The sequence below is a fragment of the Lycorma delicatula genome, chromosome 11, assembly GCF_047948215.1.
Source record: "Lycorma delicatula isolate Av1 chromosome 11, ASM4794821v1, whole genome shotgun sequence".
NCBI classification, from domain to species: domain Eukaryota; kingdom Metazoa; phylum Arthropoda; class Insecta; order Hemiptera; family Fulgoridae; genus Lycorma; species Lycorma delicatula.
In genome coordinates this window covers 5537705-5552030 of record NC_134465.1, presented here as the reverse complement: position 1 = coordinate 5552030, position 14326 = coordinate 5537705, and the positions used below count along the sequence as shown (strand labels likewise).

General features: G+C 31.2%; 1 protein-coding gene across 1 annotated transcript in view; it reads left to right on the top strand.

Moving 5' to 3' along the window:
- CARPA (Carbonic anhydrase-related protein A) overlaps positions 1-14326 on the top strand; it is a 483368-nt gene that overhangs the window by 457744 nt on the left and 11298 nt on the right. The window contains exon 8 of the mRNA XM_075378891.1: positions 11230-11373. Within this exon, the coding sequence (XP_075235006.1) occupies positions 11230-11373 (144 nt within the window). The remainder of the gene's footprint in view (positions 1-11229; positions 11374-14326) is intronic.

Below are 14326 nucleotides of genomic sequence, written 5' to 3'. Positions count from 1 at the left end.
TATTCATTCCTGAATATTAGTGTATATGAATTAATTGCTTGTAAAGTTTTTGAAATGTCTTAGTATTTAATAGCAAAATAAAGTTTTTTGTAATCTTTTGAAAAAAACCTGTTTCATTTTTCACCCGCAGTGCACTGAAATTCCGAAATTGAGAAGAGTATATTTTAAATTCATGCTCTTTCCTATTTAGAAGTGATTTCGTTACAGAATTGTCAACTTTTACCAACAGAATATGGTAATTGTCAACAATGACCAAAACGATATGGTAAGAGTCCGAATTAAATGTGTTTTCAAGATATTTTCGGACTTTTACCAAGTGACTTGGTAGATGTTAGAATTTATCGGTAAAACTTAAGATTTACCGGTATTTGGGGTTTTACCGTAATGCATACACTGAAATCTAGCAATAGCGAAGCATTGCCGGGTTTGCTAGTTTTTAATATAAATATAGATATTTGCTATTGTTCTTCTTTATGTAAATCTAAACATTTTTATTATTATGTTACTGACTTAGTTACCAGCTGATTATATTAAGTTATAATTAAACTGTATTGTTGTAATTAGATATTCATTATATATTGAACAAACACCTACACGAACAGGAACACGATTAACCTGTATTAATTATTACACATAAAACACGTACTCGACATTATACAAATAATAAAAAATATGACTAATCCGTGTTCTTAATTAATATTCGTGAATCAGTGCTTCGGCTTCGGTGTAGAATTAATATAAAAAAGTTGGTTATGTAATTCGATACATACAAAAAAAGGAAACTTTCCGATTCGATAAAAAAAAAGATTATTTTTTTTTGCGGGCATCTTTGGATAAAAATATATCGATAAAGAAAATATTCGAACTCTTTAAAAATAGAAAAACTGAATTAAATTGGTTCACAGAGGTCAAAAAAGATCTGAGAGCAAAATAGATCTCTGAAAAGGAAATCCATTATACGAAAAAAAATATCGGTATGTTTCCAAGTTAATATCAAAATAACCGCATAATCAGCGGTCGGAAAAAAGAAAAGAAATGTATATTACAAATTATGAAAATATTTGAAAAAGAGAAAACAATAGAATCAGGCGTAATAAAAATTATAACGCGAAAATGTTCAAATCGAAAAAACAAATCAGATGACCTGGAAAATTAATTTGGAAATAATGATTTTTTTTTTATTTGCCTACGTGATATTTTAATTATATTTTTACATTAATTAATCATTTTTTTTTTACGATCAAATACAAAAAAATAATACTTTTACAACATTAAATGAAAAGTTTTGTAAAACAAAAATTTGCAATCGGGGATGTTTTTAATTTATTATCGATATTATAGAATATTCTACGAGTAACAGACAGTCTTACTAGACATATAATATTAGTATTGTAAATAACACGGTAGTCGCACGGTATACGTATGTTGTTAAAATAACGTAAATAAATTTAGCTACATAGTTTTGCAATATTAACAACATTAATACTGTTCAGCGGATGAAAAAAGAAGAACGTTTTAGAAAAAGAGGGGATGTAACGTAGGTGAGTTAACAGTATAGTTGAGGAGGGGGGCGGTAAAGTCAGTTTAATCACCCACGGTAAGCAATAAACAACACCTATATAGTCAACATTAAAGTGGACTAAGAGAAGGGTCATGTACGACAGTACAAGTACTACTGGAGAGTAACAGAGAGATTAAGTGAGAAGTAGCGCAGAAAGATTACGAAAAAGAGAACTGCTGTGAGACGAGCGGAAGGGGTACGGTAGTGAAGTTAACCGGCGGGGGAAATTGTAACCCTCTAATATTAATAGAGTAACAACACAAGAGCGGAGGGGTTACCCTGTAACCTTTTATTGAACGTGTACTTCTCTATGAATAATAAAATATAGTTTTCTTTTTTATTAGGTACCGCGCTCTATATAGTCTTCTCATCCGCCAACAGCTTTCAAAAGCTTTATTTTATTTTAAAATCTTTTACAGACACTTACCTTGCGCCTAACCTTCTTGACTTTTATTTAAGGATTCTTCTTCGGTTTTTTTAAATAATGTTATCATACAATTATTTTATATATATATATATCGATTAAAAAGATTTAGACTTGTTAGTACAATAATAATATTCGTTAATTAATTACGCTATTACGCTCCATGTATAACATGTTTAAACGGAAACATGATTAAATGGATATTAATTATTTTACAGTTATTTCAGTTAAATTTATTTTCTTTTATTATCGGTTTAGAAAAATTTTAAAAGCTGAAGAAGGTTCTCTATTTGAATTCTTTTAAATGCAGTGGCGGCTCGTAGCTAAGATTAGTGTGGGGATGCTGTTCCAGAAAATATTTTTCTGGACATTTACAAGGACATGGTTAAAATTTTCTGTAAAATAAAAGAACCAGAAAAAAAATGAATCAAATAGAATAGGTGGACGCAGGATAATAATCTAATTCTAACTTTATCACATTCAAGAATGTAGTGTAAGGTTTTTAAGCACAACGTGCTTAAAAACCAATTGAATTCCCATAACCCACGCACAAGTTTCAAGCTTACGTGACAACATCGTCAAGAAAAAAAAAAATACATTTTAAAAATTTTATTTTAGTTTTTATTACTCCGAAACGTCTTACGTTTATAAAACTTATTTCATTAACTTACATGCTTATCCTCTTTTTGTTTTTGTGTGTGTGTGTGCGCGCGCGCGTGTTTCTGAATTTATATATATATATATATATTTATTTATATTTCATTGTTGTGCACGGTATTAATATCGATTGTTGAATATTACGATAGTACTCTTGAATTTACGATTATAAACAAAGTACGAGTTTTTACTTCCTTGTACGAATTGAAGGAAGTATTGTGATCGCGAAAAATTTCGGTTTTCAGATTTCAACGGAAATATTCATTTTGATCATCCCTGAATCCAATTTGACTAGTTTCGGCGTGACGTCTGTATTTCGCGTAACTCACAAACTATTAGCTGTAGGATGCTAAAATTTTGGATTTAGGACTGTTGTAACATCTAGTTGGGCACCTCCCATTGGTTATTGCAATCGACTGAACCAAAAGTGTCCAAAAAAGCCCAAAATTTAAAAAAATGGATTTTTTATTTTTTCTTATCTGCGCTAATAAGTCCTCATCGAGAGCCTTTCAGCGATATATCATAAGTGATACTTATTTTCATCGGTTCCAGAGTTATAACCGAATGAAATTTTAATTAATGAAATATTTGAATCTTAGAAGACTTTTATCTTCTTAAATACATTGATTTATTAACAAGTATTAACCTCCGACTGTAAAATTTTTTTACGATTAATTCAATAATAATACTATGAAAAATATCAGAAATTATTAATGAAATAAAATTTTATGTACTTTTAAAAATGCGTATATGTAATTTAATAGTCGTATAAGGAAGTCATGTGGTGTCGACATCAGATTTTTTTACGATATTTTTAAACATTTAATACATTTTTGTGCCTTAATAAAATTGCCTTTATAGCTTTGGATAAACTAGGGCCGTTAATTATTACAATTAAATAAATATGACTCTTTTCATGTACAAATCGATAATTGGCCTTTTTTTCTATCGGTGATTTCATAAAAACCTTGTCCTACTAATTCATATAATAAACAGTAAAATAAGTCCGTTCGCCGATGCGTTTTGAGAAAAGTGAAAAGAAAACGTGCGAATATAAGGTTGTTTAGAAAGTATTTAGCCTTTTCATGTCAAAATTGAGAATAAATTTATTGTTTTTGGAAAATAACATTTTCATGTGCGACCACACATGCACCATTTTTTCGATGACTTTCTACTAATTTTCAGGCAACACCATAATACCGACACTATACAAGTTCTGTGGTTTCTGATCAAAAAATTGTGACACGTGGTTTTCAAAGGCCTCTTTTGAAACCAAATTAACACCATTCAGAGAGTTTTGCAGAGACCGAAACAAATGATAATCTGACGGTGCCGGGTCCGAATTATAAGTTGATTGCATTAACACCTCTCCATCAAGTTCTCTCAATTTCTTACAAGTTGTTAAAAATGTATGCGGTCCGGCGTTGTCAGCGTGATATATTCCATCCTTTCTGCTGACCAGTTCAGGCCGTTTCTTTTGAATTGATAGCTGCAGTCGCCCTAATTGTCAACTATACAGGTCTGAGACAATCTTGCTGACTGTCGACAGCAGCTCGTGATGCACGATACCCTTCTAATCTCACCAAACGCACAGCATAACCTTCCTGAGAGTCAGTGTAGGCTTTGACATAGACTGTGTAGTTTTTCCTTTCTTCCACCACTATCTTTTACGCATATTGTTATCGTAGGTTATCCGCTTTTCATTATTCGTGATCAACCGTTTCAGAAACGGCTCGATTTCTTTACGTTGCAGTAGAAATTCGAAGATAGAAATTCGATCGAGTAATTTTTCCAGAGTCAGATCATGCGGCACCAAAACTCGAGCTTCTTTTATATCCGACTTTCACTAAACGATTTAAAACTGTTTGATGATGGGTGTAGAGATCATCGGCGATGTCATGACTGCTTGCATGCCGGTCTTTCCGACTTTTTCCAGAATACTCTAATATTATCTCGTACGCAAAAGGCTACTTTTTAGACTTATTATTTTTAGCCTACATAAAACTGTGTGTGGGTGTGTGCGCACACACACTCGCGCGTATGTGTGGATGTGTCTTGTTTTGTTTTTATTTGTTTGTTTGGTAGGTCTGTAATTCATATATATATTTGAGTATTCTCTATTATTATTACTATTATTAATATAAATAACACTGAAACTAGTTGAATGTTATAAAATGAGAGATGTTTATTTATTTATTATAGAAATACTACCTTCGAATATAATAATACTAATATTTTGATAATTTACTAATATTATAAGTACGGCACACTTCTCATGCGTGTTTTTCAACTATTTATTTAAATCCATTTATATATTTATTTAAGTAGGTTTTGAATTATTTTGACAAGGTAGGTTATCAAAATGCTACAAGACTAGAGTAATAATTTATAGCTGATTAATAAATAGAATAAATATTAAAATATTATTTTGTGAGATTATTATTTTAATAACATCCAGTATTATATATAATACAATATTTTGTTTTACATATTTATTAAATATCTGCTTACATAAATTCTGTCTGTAGTGTTATTATATTATAATACCTTATTGATTCACTCGTATATATATATACACTTGTATGTGATAATATCGTTAATATACATGTAAAGATATATCTCTTCATTAATGCAAATAATGTTCCATATTATATTTCAGTGTAGTAAAAGATAACGTATGTATTCTATGATCACTTCATACAGTTCTCTCATTTCATTTGAAATTTATTTAATGATAGAAATGTTAGTAATACCTAATTAAATTTCATTATAACTTTTCAATAATCTACGATAATTAGCATTTATAAAAGAATGTGTGTGTGTGTGTGTTTCATTCATGTATATATAAATATACATACATATATATATATATTCACGTGTGTATGTTCTCGCATCACGCGAGAACCAACCGACGGATTGCTTTTCAAATTTGCAGGATACATTCGTGTTCTCCCATGGTAGCTTTTAATCATAGAGTTCTACTAACACGACAAAAAAAAGTTATGAATTTTTCGTCGTCAAAATTGTGTGTACTTTATTTACCGCGTATTTATTATTATTCTGTCTTAATTTACTTCCTTTTTCAGGTTTCTATAAAACTATAATTATTATTTATCAGTATTATTCTCACAACGATGAGGGTAATGAACACTGAGGTGGTCCAGGGGGCAGAGTACTCTGGGTAGACGGAAATGGCGACTGAAACGAGCTCTGCGAGTGTTCGGGGCCCCGGTCTCCATGGCAACACGAAATGGCGAGCGAAGTGAGCTCTGCGGCCCTGGGGCTAAGCTCCGGCAGGATCTGAGAAGCCCCTGAGCTGTCTCCGGGGTTCGCCTGAACCCCAAAATATATATATATTTAACTTTCTTGTGGACGCGATAACTGCCGTAATTTTGCGACAGTCACTTTCAAATTGATATATAAAATATAACGATCCAAAATATCGGTCGAGTTCTTTAATGAGCAAAATCGGAACAATGGGGTAGAAATGCGGGAGCTTTTTCCAAAAAACAAAATATCGGTATAACTTTCTTAATAAGTAAATATTTTTTATAATTATTCGTATAACTATAGTTATATTATAATAATTCTTTGGATAACGACCTAAAACTTATGTAAGTTGGTCCAGGAGGTGGAAAAATGGAGTTTCGAAGACAAAAAAATAATATACCTCCCTTAATAGGCAATTGTAGGCTCCCTTTATAGTATCGAATCGTTTTAAAATGGTCTTTAGTCCTTTAAACATTACCTAAAACTTTGTCTAAAACAATTGTTGATATGACCAGCCCTTACGGCAAGGGAAAACCAAAATGTTCCTGGAATTGTAAGAAGATGAGGCTTGTCGTATGCTAAACATGTGAAAACTTTTTCACATGTAAAGATTGTATTGAAGTTTTTCTAAATTTGAAGGTGGAAATCTTTTTTATCCCCTACTTAGCACTGATGAAATATATCTCTGCCTTCCGGCGTACTGAAAGGGATTTTTTTAATTTACATTTAAACAGTGGTTTTCGTATATTTAATTGCATTTTGTATCGTTTGTATTTCTATTTTATTATTATTGAAATATTTTTATTGTAATATTCATAATTAATAACAACTATTATTAATTTTATAATAATATTCTAAGTAGTGTTTCATTTTTCTTTTAAAGTACGCGTTACACATAATTTTTTTTCAATTTTCTTATTAAAATTGAAAAATTTCCAAAATTTAAATTGAATTATCCATACGTTTCATTTAACTTCGTTTCGAAGTTTTTACAAAATTTAATATAATATTAATGTTATGTCTATAAAAAAAATGCTCATATCTCATGAGGAATTAAATCTGACATCAGGTTAGTTTAAAATTTTTGAAGTAGGCTGATGTTTGATTTTACATCTACATCCCTGATATTCATACCTCATACGGTTTAAGCCAAGACCATCCATAATTTCTTCCCTTCCATTTCCAGTTAAACTTGAGTTTTTTATACCTCCCATGTCAATTTTTATAACATATAATTTTTGTCTCTCTACTTGACACGTATTACTTATCCTTCTAAAATTCTTTTAATTAATCCCAGTCCTAAAATTTTATATTCAAAATAATTAGCTTTTCCTACTCTGAATTATTCTTATTAAGCTTACAATTATTCTCGTTTATTTTACTTATTATTTCATCCTTTTTCATCCTTATCTATCCTTTTATTATTCTCTAACCATTTTTATATCGATATCTCAAATACTTTGAATTATTCTTTTTCTTATTTTTATAGTGTCTTTATTTCAGTCGCTATAAAATTGTTAATCGTTCACCGTTTGGGGTTCACTGGAGATTAACCGATGGATTTTTCACGTAATGTGATGGTGCTCTAATATTTCCCTTGGGTAATTTCCACGTAACTGTGAATTACGTTCTATTTAATTACACATATTATGCAATTTTTATTATTATTAAATCGTTGATTTTAATTAGGCTTATCAACTGTTTGTTTCGGATTACGATGTGGATGTAACCGAAAAACTTTTCAAATATTTTAAATCAAAATTTAATCAGAGTTTTAATTTATTTTTAAGTCATTTACCCATTTTTTTTATTTATTAGTGATTTATATGAATGATTTATTTTATAAATCATTTACTTCTTTTAAGAATGTAGCTGTATACAAATACTATCCGGTCGGGGCTACGCCTCTTGGACCTCTGGGGCCCAGGTCAACCCAGGTGAACCCCGGAGCCCCAGGGGGCCTACCCCAGGACCGTAGAACTCGCTTCGGTCGCCATTTCCGCACACTCGCTTCGGTTGCCATTCCTGTCTAGGCAGAGGGCTCCGCCCCCTGGACCCCACAGTATTTGTTACTTTCATGGTTGTGAGAATAATACTGATAAATAACAACAAAAGTATTCAGGCTTTATAGAAACCTGAAAAATATAACCTTAATTACGAAAGACAGAACAGTATCAACTGTGGAAATTAAAGTATATACTTAATAAACACTAACAAGCCATCCAGGCAACAGCTTCTGGCAACGACCAGCGATGAGCAACAACCTGCAAATACTTACAGTAATCGACTAGCAACGAGTACCTTTTAGCAATGACAAGCGGCTAGCTACAGCTTGCGTCCAACAACTACTAGCAATTAGCGAATATCAGCTACTTGCAACTCCCTGAGCGAGGTTGATCTTCAACGTGTTCTTGGCCTTCCAAAAATGATTTGTGTCGGCGGAAAACCTGTGCTGTTGATAAGCAATGTTCCCCATAGTCCCGTTCAACTTTTCAAAGGTCACATTCGCGGATTCCCCAAGTTTAACGCAAAACTTGATTGCACAACGTCGCTCTAAATTCCGATGCCCCATTTTCGTAATACATAACAAAAACACAGCTTCACTGATGGCGCAGTCAAAAATAATGTGTTGGCTGAACGGAGTTGAAACTCGTACTGAGCGAGTGGAAGAGATGAACAAACCGGTCTAGCACAGACCAGTAGACACAGCGTTGTCAGATCGCTCGCAGTGTTAATTATGTCATTACATTTCTCACACACTTCGTATATTATTATATTTATATTATATTCAATACACAAGCACGTACGCACGGATCGGATCTTGACGTTTTGACATTTAAGGAACCCAAAAAACCGGGTGGAAATTTTCTGGATCGTATGTCGGTGTGTATGTCTGGTGTCTTTTACCTTATCTTCAAAACTACTGGACGGATTTTGACTAAACATGATCAGATTACTTCTGTATATGGATCATTGATGCCATTAAATTATCAACTTAAAAAGTCAAGGGGGTGTGGCTGTAGAGCAAGGTCATCATCTGTATCTCGAGATTTCACCTAATTAAGGTCTTATTTTTCTTAGGCATGTTAATAATTAAAAATTATAATTTTTCAAAAAAACGTTTTTCAAAATCCCACCCCTACCCCAAAAATTCTCTAAACTAGTGGCTAAGTATACTGCATCAATAGTACACCCTGTCACAACAAGGAGCGCTAGTGTAGCACTGATGTACAACTGTACAAAAAATATTATATTTAAATAAAATTATAAATATTTTAAATTAAGTTGTGAGTATATGTGTGTAAAAGTCGTGCATCAGAAAAAAGCTCTGTGATGGGTAAGTCCTACAACTTTGTTTTCAGCTTTTATTTATATTCGTAAGTAAACAGCTCATGTAAGTAAACACTAGTTGCACAAAGTCATGGAGTACTCTTGACAAATTCTCTTTCAAATCTTAACACAATCTGCCAAGAGATTTTATCATTTCCCATCTCAAAATTGCCTGATACAATAACAATATTTTTGTATTTATTTTTTTTTATTTAAAGTAGTAGAAGTTTGTGAGTATTACTGATCTTATTTTAGTAGAATGTAAATTACAAAATTCAGAAGCAAAACATTTCATCTTTGGCAGAGTGAGGTCAGGTGTGATTTTGGAAAACAACCATTCTATATATATATATATATATGCATATATTTAAAATTTTGAACACATATGTAAACTTTTCACCATGCTGCATCAAGGTTATAACTATAATAATAAATCTTAAAAGATCATCTCATCTTTTTTTATGTTTTGGACTGATTTTTAGGGAAAGGAGGGGAAGTCAATATAGGTAGAAATAAGGAAAATTTAAAAATAAAAGATCTTCAAAAGTTTCCCATGAGTTTTTTACAAAAAGGCACCTACCTAGACATAGTTTAAAGGTTCTTCTTTCTTTTTCTGTTTAGCCTCCGAAACCACCCTAAGGTATTATTTCAGAGAATGAATGAAGATATTTATGAATGTAAATGAAATGTAGTCTTGTACATCTCAGGTCAGCTGTTCTTAAGATGTGTAGTTAATTGAAACCCAACCACCAAAGAATACCGGTATCCATGATCTAGTATTCAAATCTATATAACAGTAACTGCCTTTACTAGATTTTGAACCTTGCAACTCTTGACTTCAAAATCAGGTGGTTTGTGATAACGAGTTAACCACTAGATTGGCTTGGTGGGCTATAGTGTATAGATTTTTTTTTTTTTTGTTTAACCTCCAGGACCACCATTAGATATTGCTGCAGAGAATGGGTTGAGTGATTTGTAGCGTGTTTGAAAATGGCATGCCTGACTGGGATTCGAACCTGAAAGGCTGAGATGAAAGGCTGGATGAAAGGCTGAGATGCACTCACGCCACTCACTCACAGAGGCCGTCACCTCACGCCACAGAGGCTGTCATAGTGTATAGGTTAAAAGGAAACTACTTCACTACCTTGACTATTTTTCATAAAACTGTAATATCATTAATGTTGTGTGTATATTTTACTACATTTCATGTTTATATGCTTTAACCTATTTTGATCCTACTTATTGCCAAAACTTACACAAATATTTCAGTTAAAATATCAACTTGTTAACAAAAAGAGGTTAGATAAATTTGGCCTGTAATTATCAAGTTATTATTTGAGTCATTCTTACATGTTCATGGTAGTAATTCTTTTAAGTTTTTTTTTTTTGTCTTTTTCATTAATCAATCTTGAAATGAATTCTCAGTTATATAGTTAAAAAAATTATAATTTCATAAAATATATATTTGTTTTAGTTATTTGCAAGGAAAAATTGGTAAAATCAACTTACTCAATATGCACCTCAGCTATTAGAGTTGTGTGACCATTGGACAGCAAATAAGTCCATGAATTTTTCTACAAACTGCTTCCTACCAGATATACCAATATGCAGTGATTCTTTAAGTCCTAGTTTTTCAAAGAAGAAAACCTAATGAGATTAGAGCTGTAACCAAAGAAATAATAATGGAGAAAAAGGAATCGATGATGAAGAAATGGTATCGACTAACAAGAAAGGAAGATTTAAACTTCAGGATACAATATCTATTAGTTGATATATTATACATGAAATTTAGTTGAATAATTAACTTTTGGGTTGAAGTATTTTGTAGAATTTTATTTCTGAATGTTTGTCTTAAGTAAATATTAATTTTGTTAAAACATTGATTAATTTTTTATTAATTTATGTAATTTTAATACTAATATAATTTACTCTTAAGAGTTTTTTATTCTTAAATAATAAAAAATCTTTTTTTTTTGTTTTGTTGCAGTTATATTATTTGAGAACATTACAACAAGGTTCACAAGAGATACCAAAAGCACCTCTTGGGAATAATGCAAGGCCACCGCAACCACTGTACCATAGAACAGTGCGCACCAACATTGATTTCCAGGTCTCTGAAGATTATTCACTGGTGAGCCGATCAGGCGTATCCAATAGACTTTCTTCTATGTTTACCTGTGATCTGAAATCATTTACACTTATTTTAAAACATATTTTTTTTTTGTCTTCAGTAATTTGACAGATTTGATGCAGCTCTCCAAGATTCCCTATGTAGTGCTAGTCGTTTCATTTCGGTATACCCCCTACATCCTACATCCCTAACAATTTGTTCTACATATTCCAAATGTGGCCTGCCTACACAATTTTTTCCTTCTACCTCTCCTTCCAGTATTAAAGGGACTATTCCAGGATACCTTAATATGTGGCCTATAAGACTGTCTCTTCTTTTAGCTATATTTCTCCAAATGCTTCTTTCTTCATCTATTTGCCACAGCACCTCTTCATTTGTAACTTAATCCACCTGTCTGATTTTAACATTCTCCTATAGCACCTCATTTCAAAAGCTTCTAATCTTTTCTTCTCAGATACTCCGATCGTCCAAGTTTCACTTCCATATAAAGCGACGCTCCAAACATATACTTTCAAAAATCTTTTCCTGACATTTAAATTAATTTTTGACGTAAACAAATTATATTTCTGACTGAAGGCTCGTTTCGCCTGTGCTATTCGGCATTTTATGTCGCTCCTGCTTCGTCCATCTTTAGTAATTCTACTTCCCAAATAACAAAATTCTTGTACCTCCATAATCTTTTCTCCTCCTATTTTCAGATTCGGTGGTCCATCTTTGCTATTTCTACTACATTTCATTACTTTCGTTTTGTTCTTGTTTACTTTCATGCAGTAGTTCTTGCGTAGGACTTCATCCATGCCATTCATTGTATCTTCTAAATCCTTTTTACTCTCAGCTTGTCTCTCAATGTCTTTTTACTCTCTAGAATTCTAGTTAAGATTTTGGATGCATGACCAGTTATTTAAAATAATTGTTCTGTATTCTTCACATTTATCTGCTCCTGCTTTTTTTGGTATCATGACTATAACACTTTTTTTGAAGTCTGACGGAACTTCCCCTTTTTCCTAAATATCAGTTTGTATAATGTATCAACTTGCACAGCGCAGTAATTCTACAGGTATTCCGTCTATTCCAGCAGCCTTTCTGCCATTCATCTATTAAAACAAATTATTTTTATACATTTTTCATAAATTGATGAAAAAAATCATTAATTAGTTTTTTATTTTTATATAATTTTATTAAAAATGTTAGTTTTTTCCCACTTGTAAAGTTGGGTAATTCCTATTTGACATCATGAGGTGGTTTATCATTAGGCAGGTCTCTGACATCAATGATGTTTGTATTTTATTACTTGCCCATCTACCGCTATAGCTGTAGGTGGAAAGGATTGCAATCGGTCCAATTTGGGCATATGCGGTTTCACTGGATTTTGACGTTTTAACATCTAAGGAACCCAAAAAACTGGACGGAAATTTTCCAGATATTTGTATATACGTATGTGTGTTCGGTGTCTCACACCTTATATCTCCAAAACTACAGGACTGATTTTGACCAAACTTGGTCACCCCCCACCGCAAAAAATGCTTTAAAATATTGGCTAAGTTGAGTATCTGCATTAGTACTACCTATTGTGACCATAAGGAGTGCTACTGTAGCGCTGATTTACAGCTGTTTTTGAAATATATATAAATAAAATGATAAGTATTTTAAATTATATTGTGTGAGTAAGCCATGCATCAGAAAAAAGCTGCATGTCAGGAAAGTCCTACAACTGTGTTGTCAGGTTTTTTCTTTGTCATTTGTTAATCATATAGTTGTCATCAAAGAAGTATAAGAACAATAAAAATTATGTAATATGTTCGTGAAACTGCATCTTATTACCTAATTATAATAACAGTTTAATTAAGAATATTTACCAATCAATTAGTATATGTTATATATATATATATATATATATATACAATAAATAATTTATCTACTTTATATTGTAGACATCTTATTTTCTTTTTAAGATTTAATAATTAATTTTCACAAACATAATATTTTTATTAATTTATATTTAATATATAAATATTTTTTTATATTATATTTTTATTTAATTTATAAAGAAACATTGAATTGTTTTTTAAGCTGACTGATACAGAGTGTTATTTTCCATTTTTAAACTAGAGCGTAATGTGGGTGGGGCATTCCATAAACTATCCTTTACATCTATTGAACATCCTTTACTATCCGTGAACATGTTACTCTTTTCCTGGCTTACATACCATGATATTCTGACAGATCATTAGTAGATGGTTGCCTATTACATAAAAGGAATATGAAGTTTGTTTTGCTTCACGATCTCTCTGTAGGTATAAGTACATTTTACTTTACTCAATATTCAGAATTTTTTTTTACTCTTGTTTTCTACTTCTTTAAAGGTTTTATTACTGCAAACATGTTAGCGACATAAGGAGCTTTTTGGTTCCATACCATTAAACCTGCAAGTTATCTTAATACCTCTTGAAAATTCTTACACTCATTTAATTTTGATTTTTATTTCACTGGGTAATAAATGTATTGTACATTTTTAATTTGACTCAATTTTGTTTATCATAACTTTGTTTTTTTTAACTTTACTTTTATCATCGACAAAGAAATTTTTACAGCACATTAAACATGCAGTAACATTTTTTAACAAATTGTATTATTAATGTAAAATACATTAATAAAAATTATAAGATTTATTGGTTTTTTATACTTAATATATACATATATAGTGTACCATATTAATCTAAAATTCCCTTTAAAAAAGTAGTAAAGTAAGCATATAAAAAAGTATTTTTAAATTGAAGGAAGAAATGATACCAGGTTATTTAAATATCGGGATTTTATTTTTTATTATAAATTATTTGCTGATTTCAGAGAGAAAGTTTATGTTCTACTATCATCAATATTTTATTATTGTTATTTAATTTTAGTTGAATACATAGTTTTATTTTTTTGGGAAATTAAGCGTTAACTGTATTTT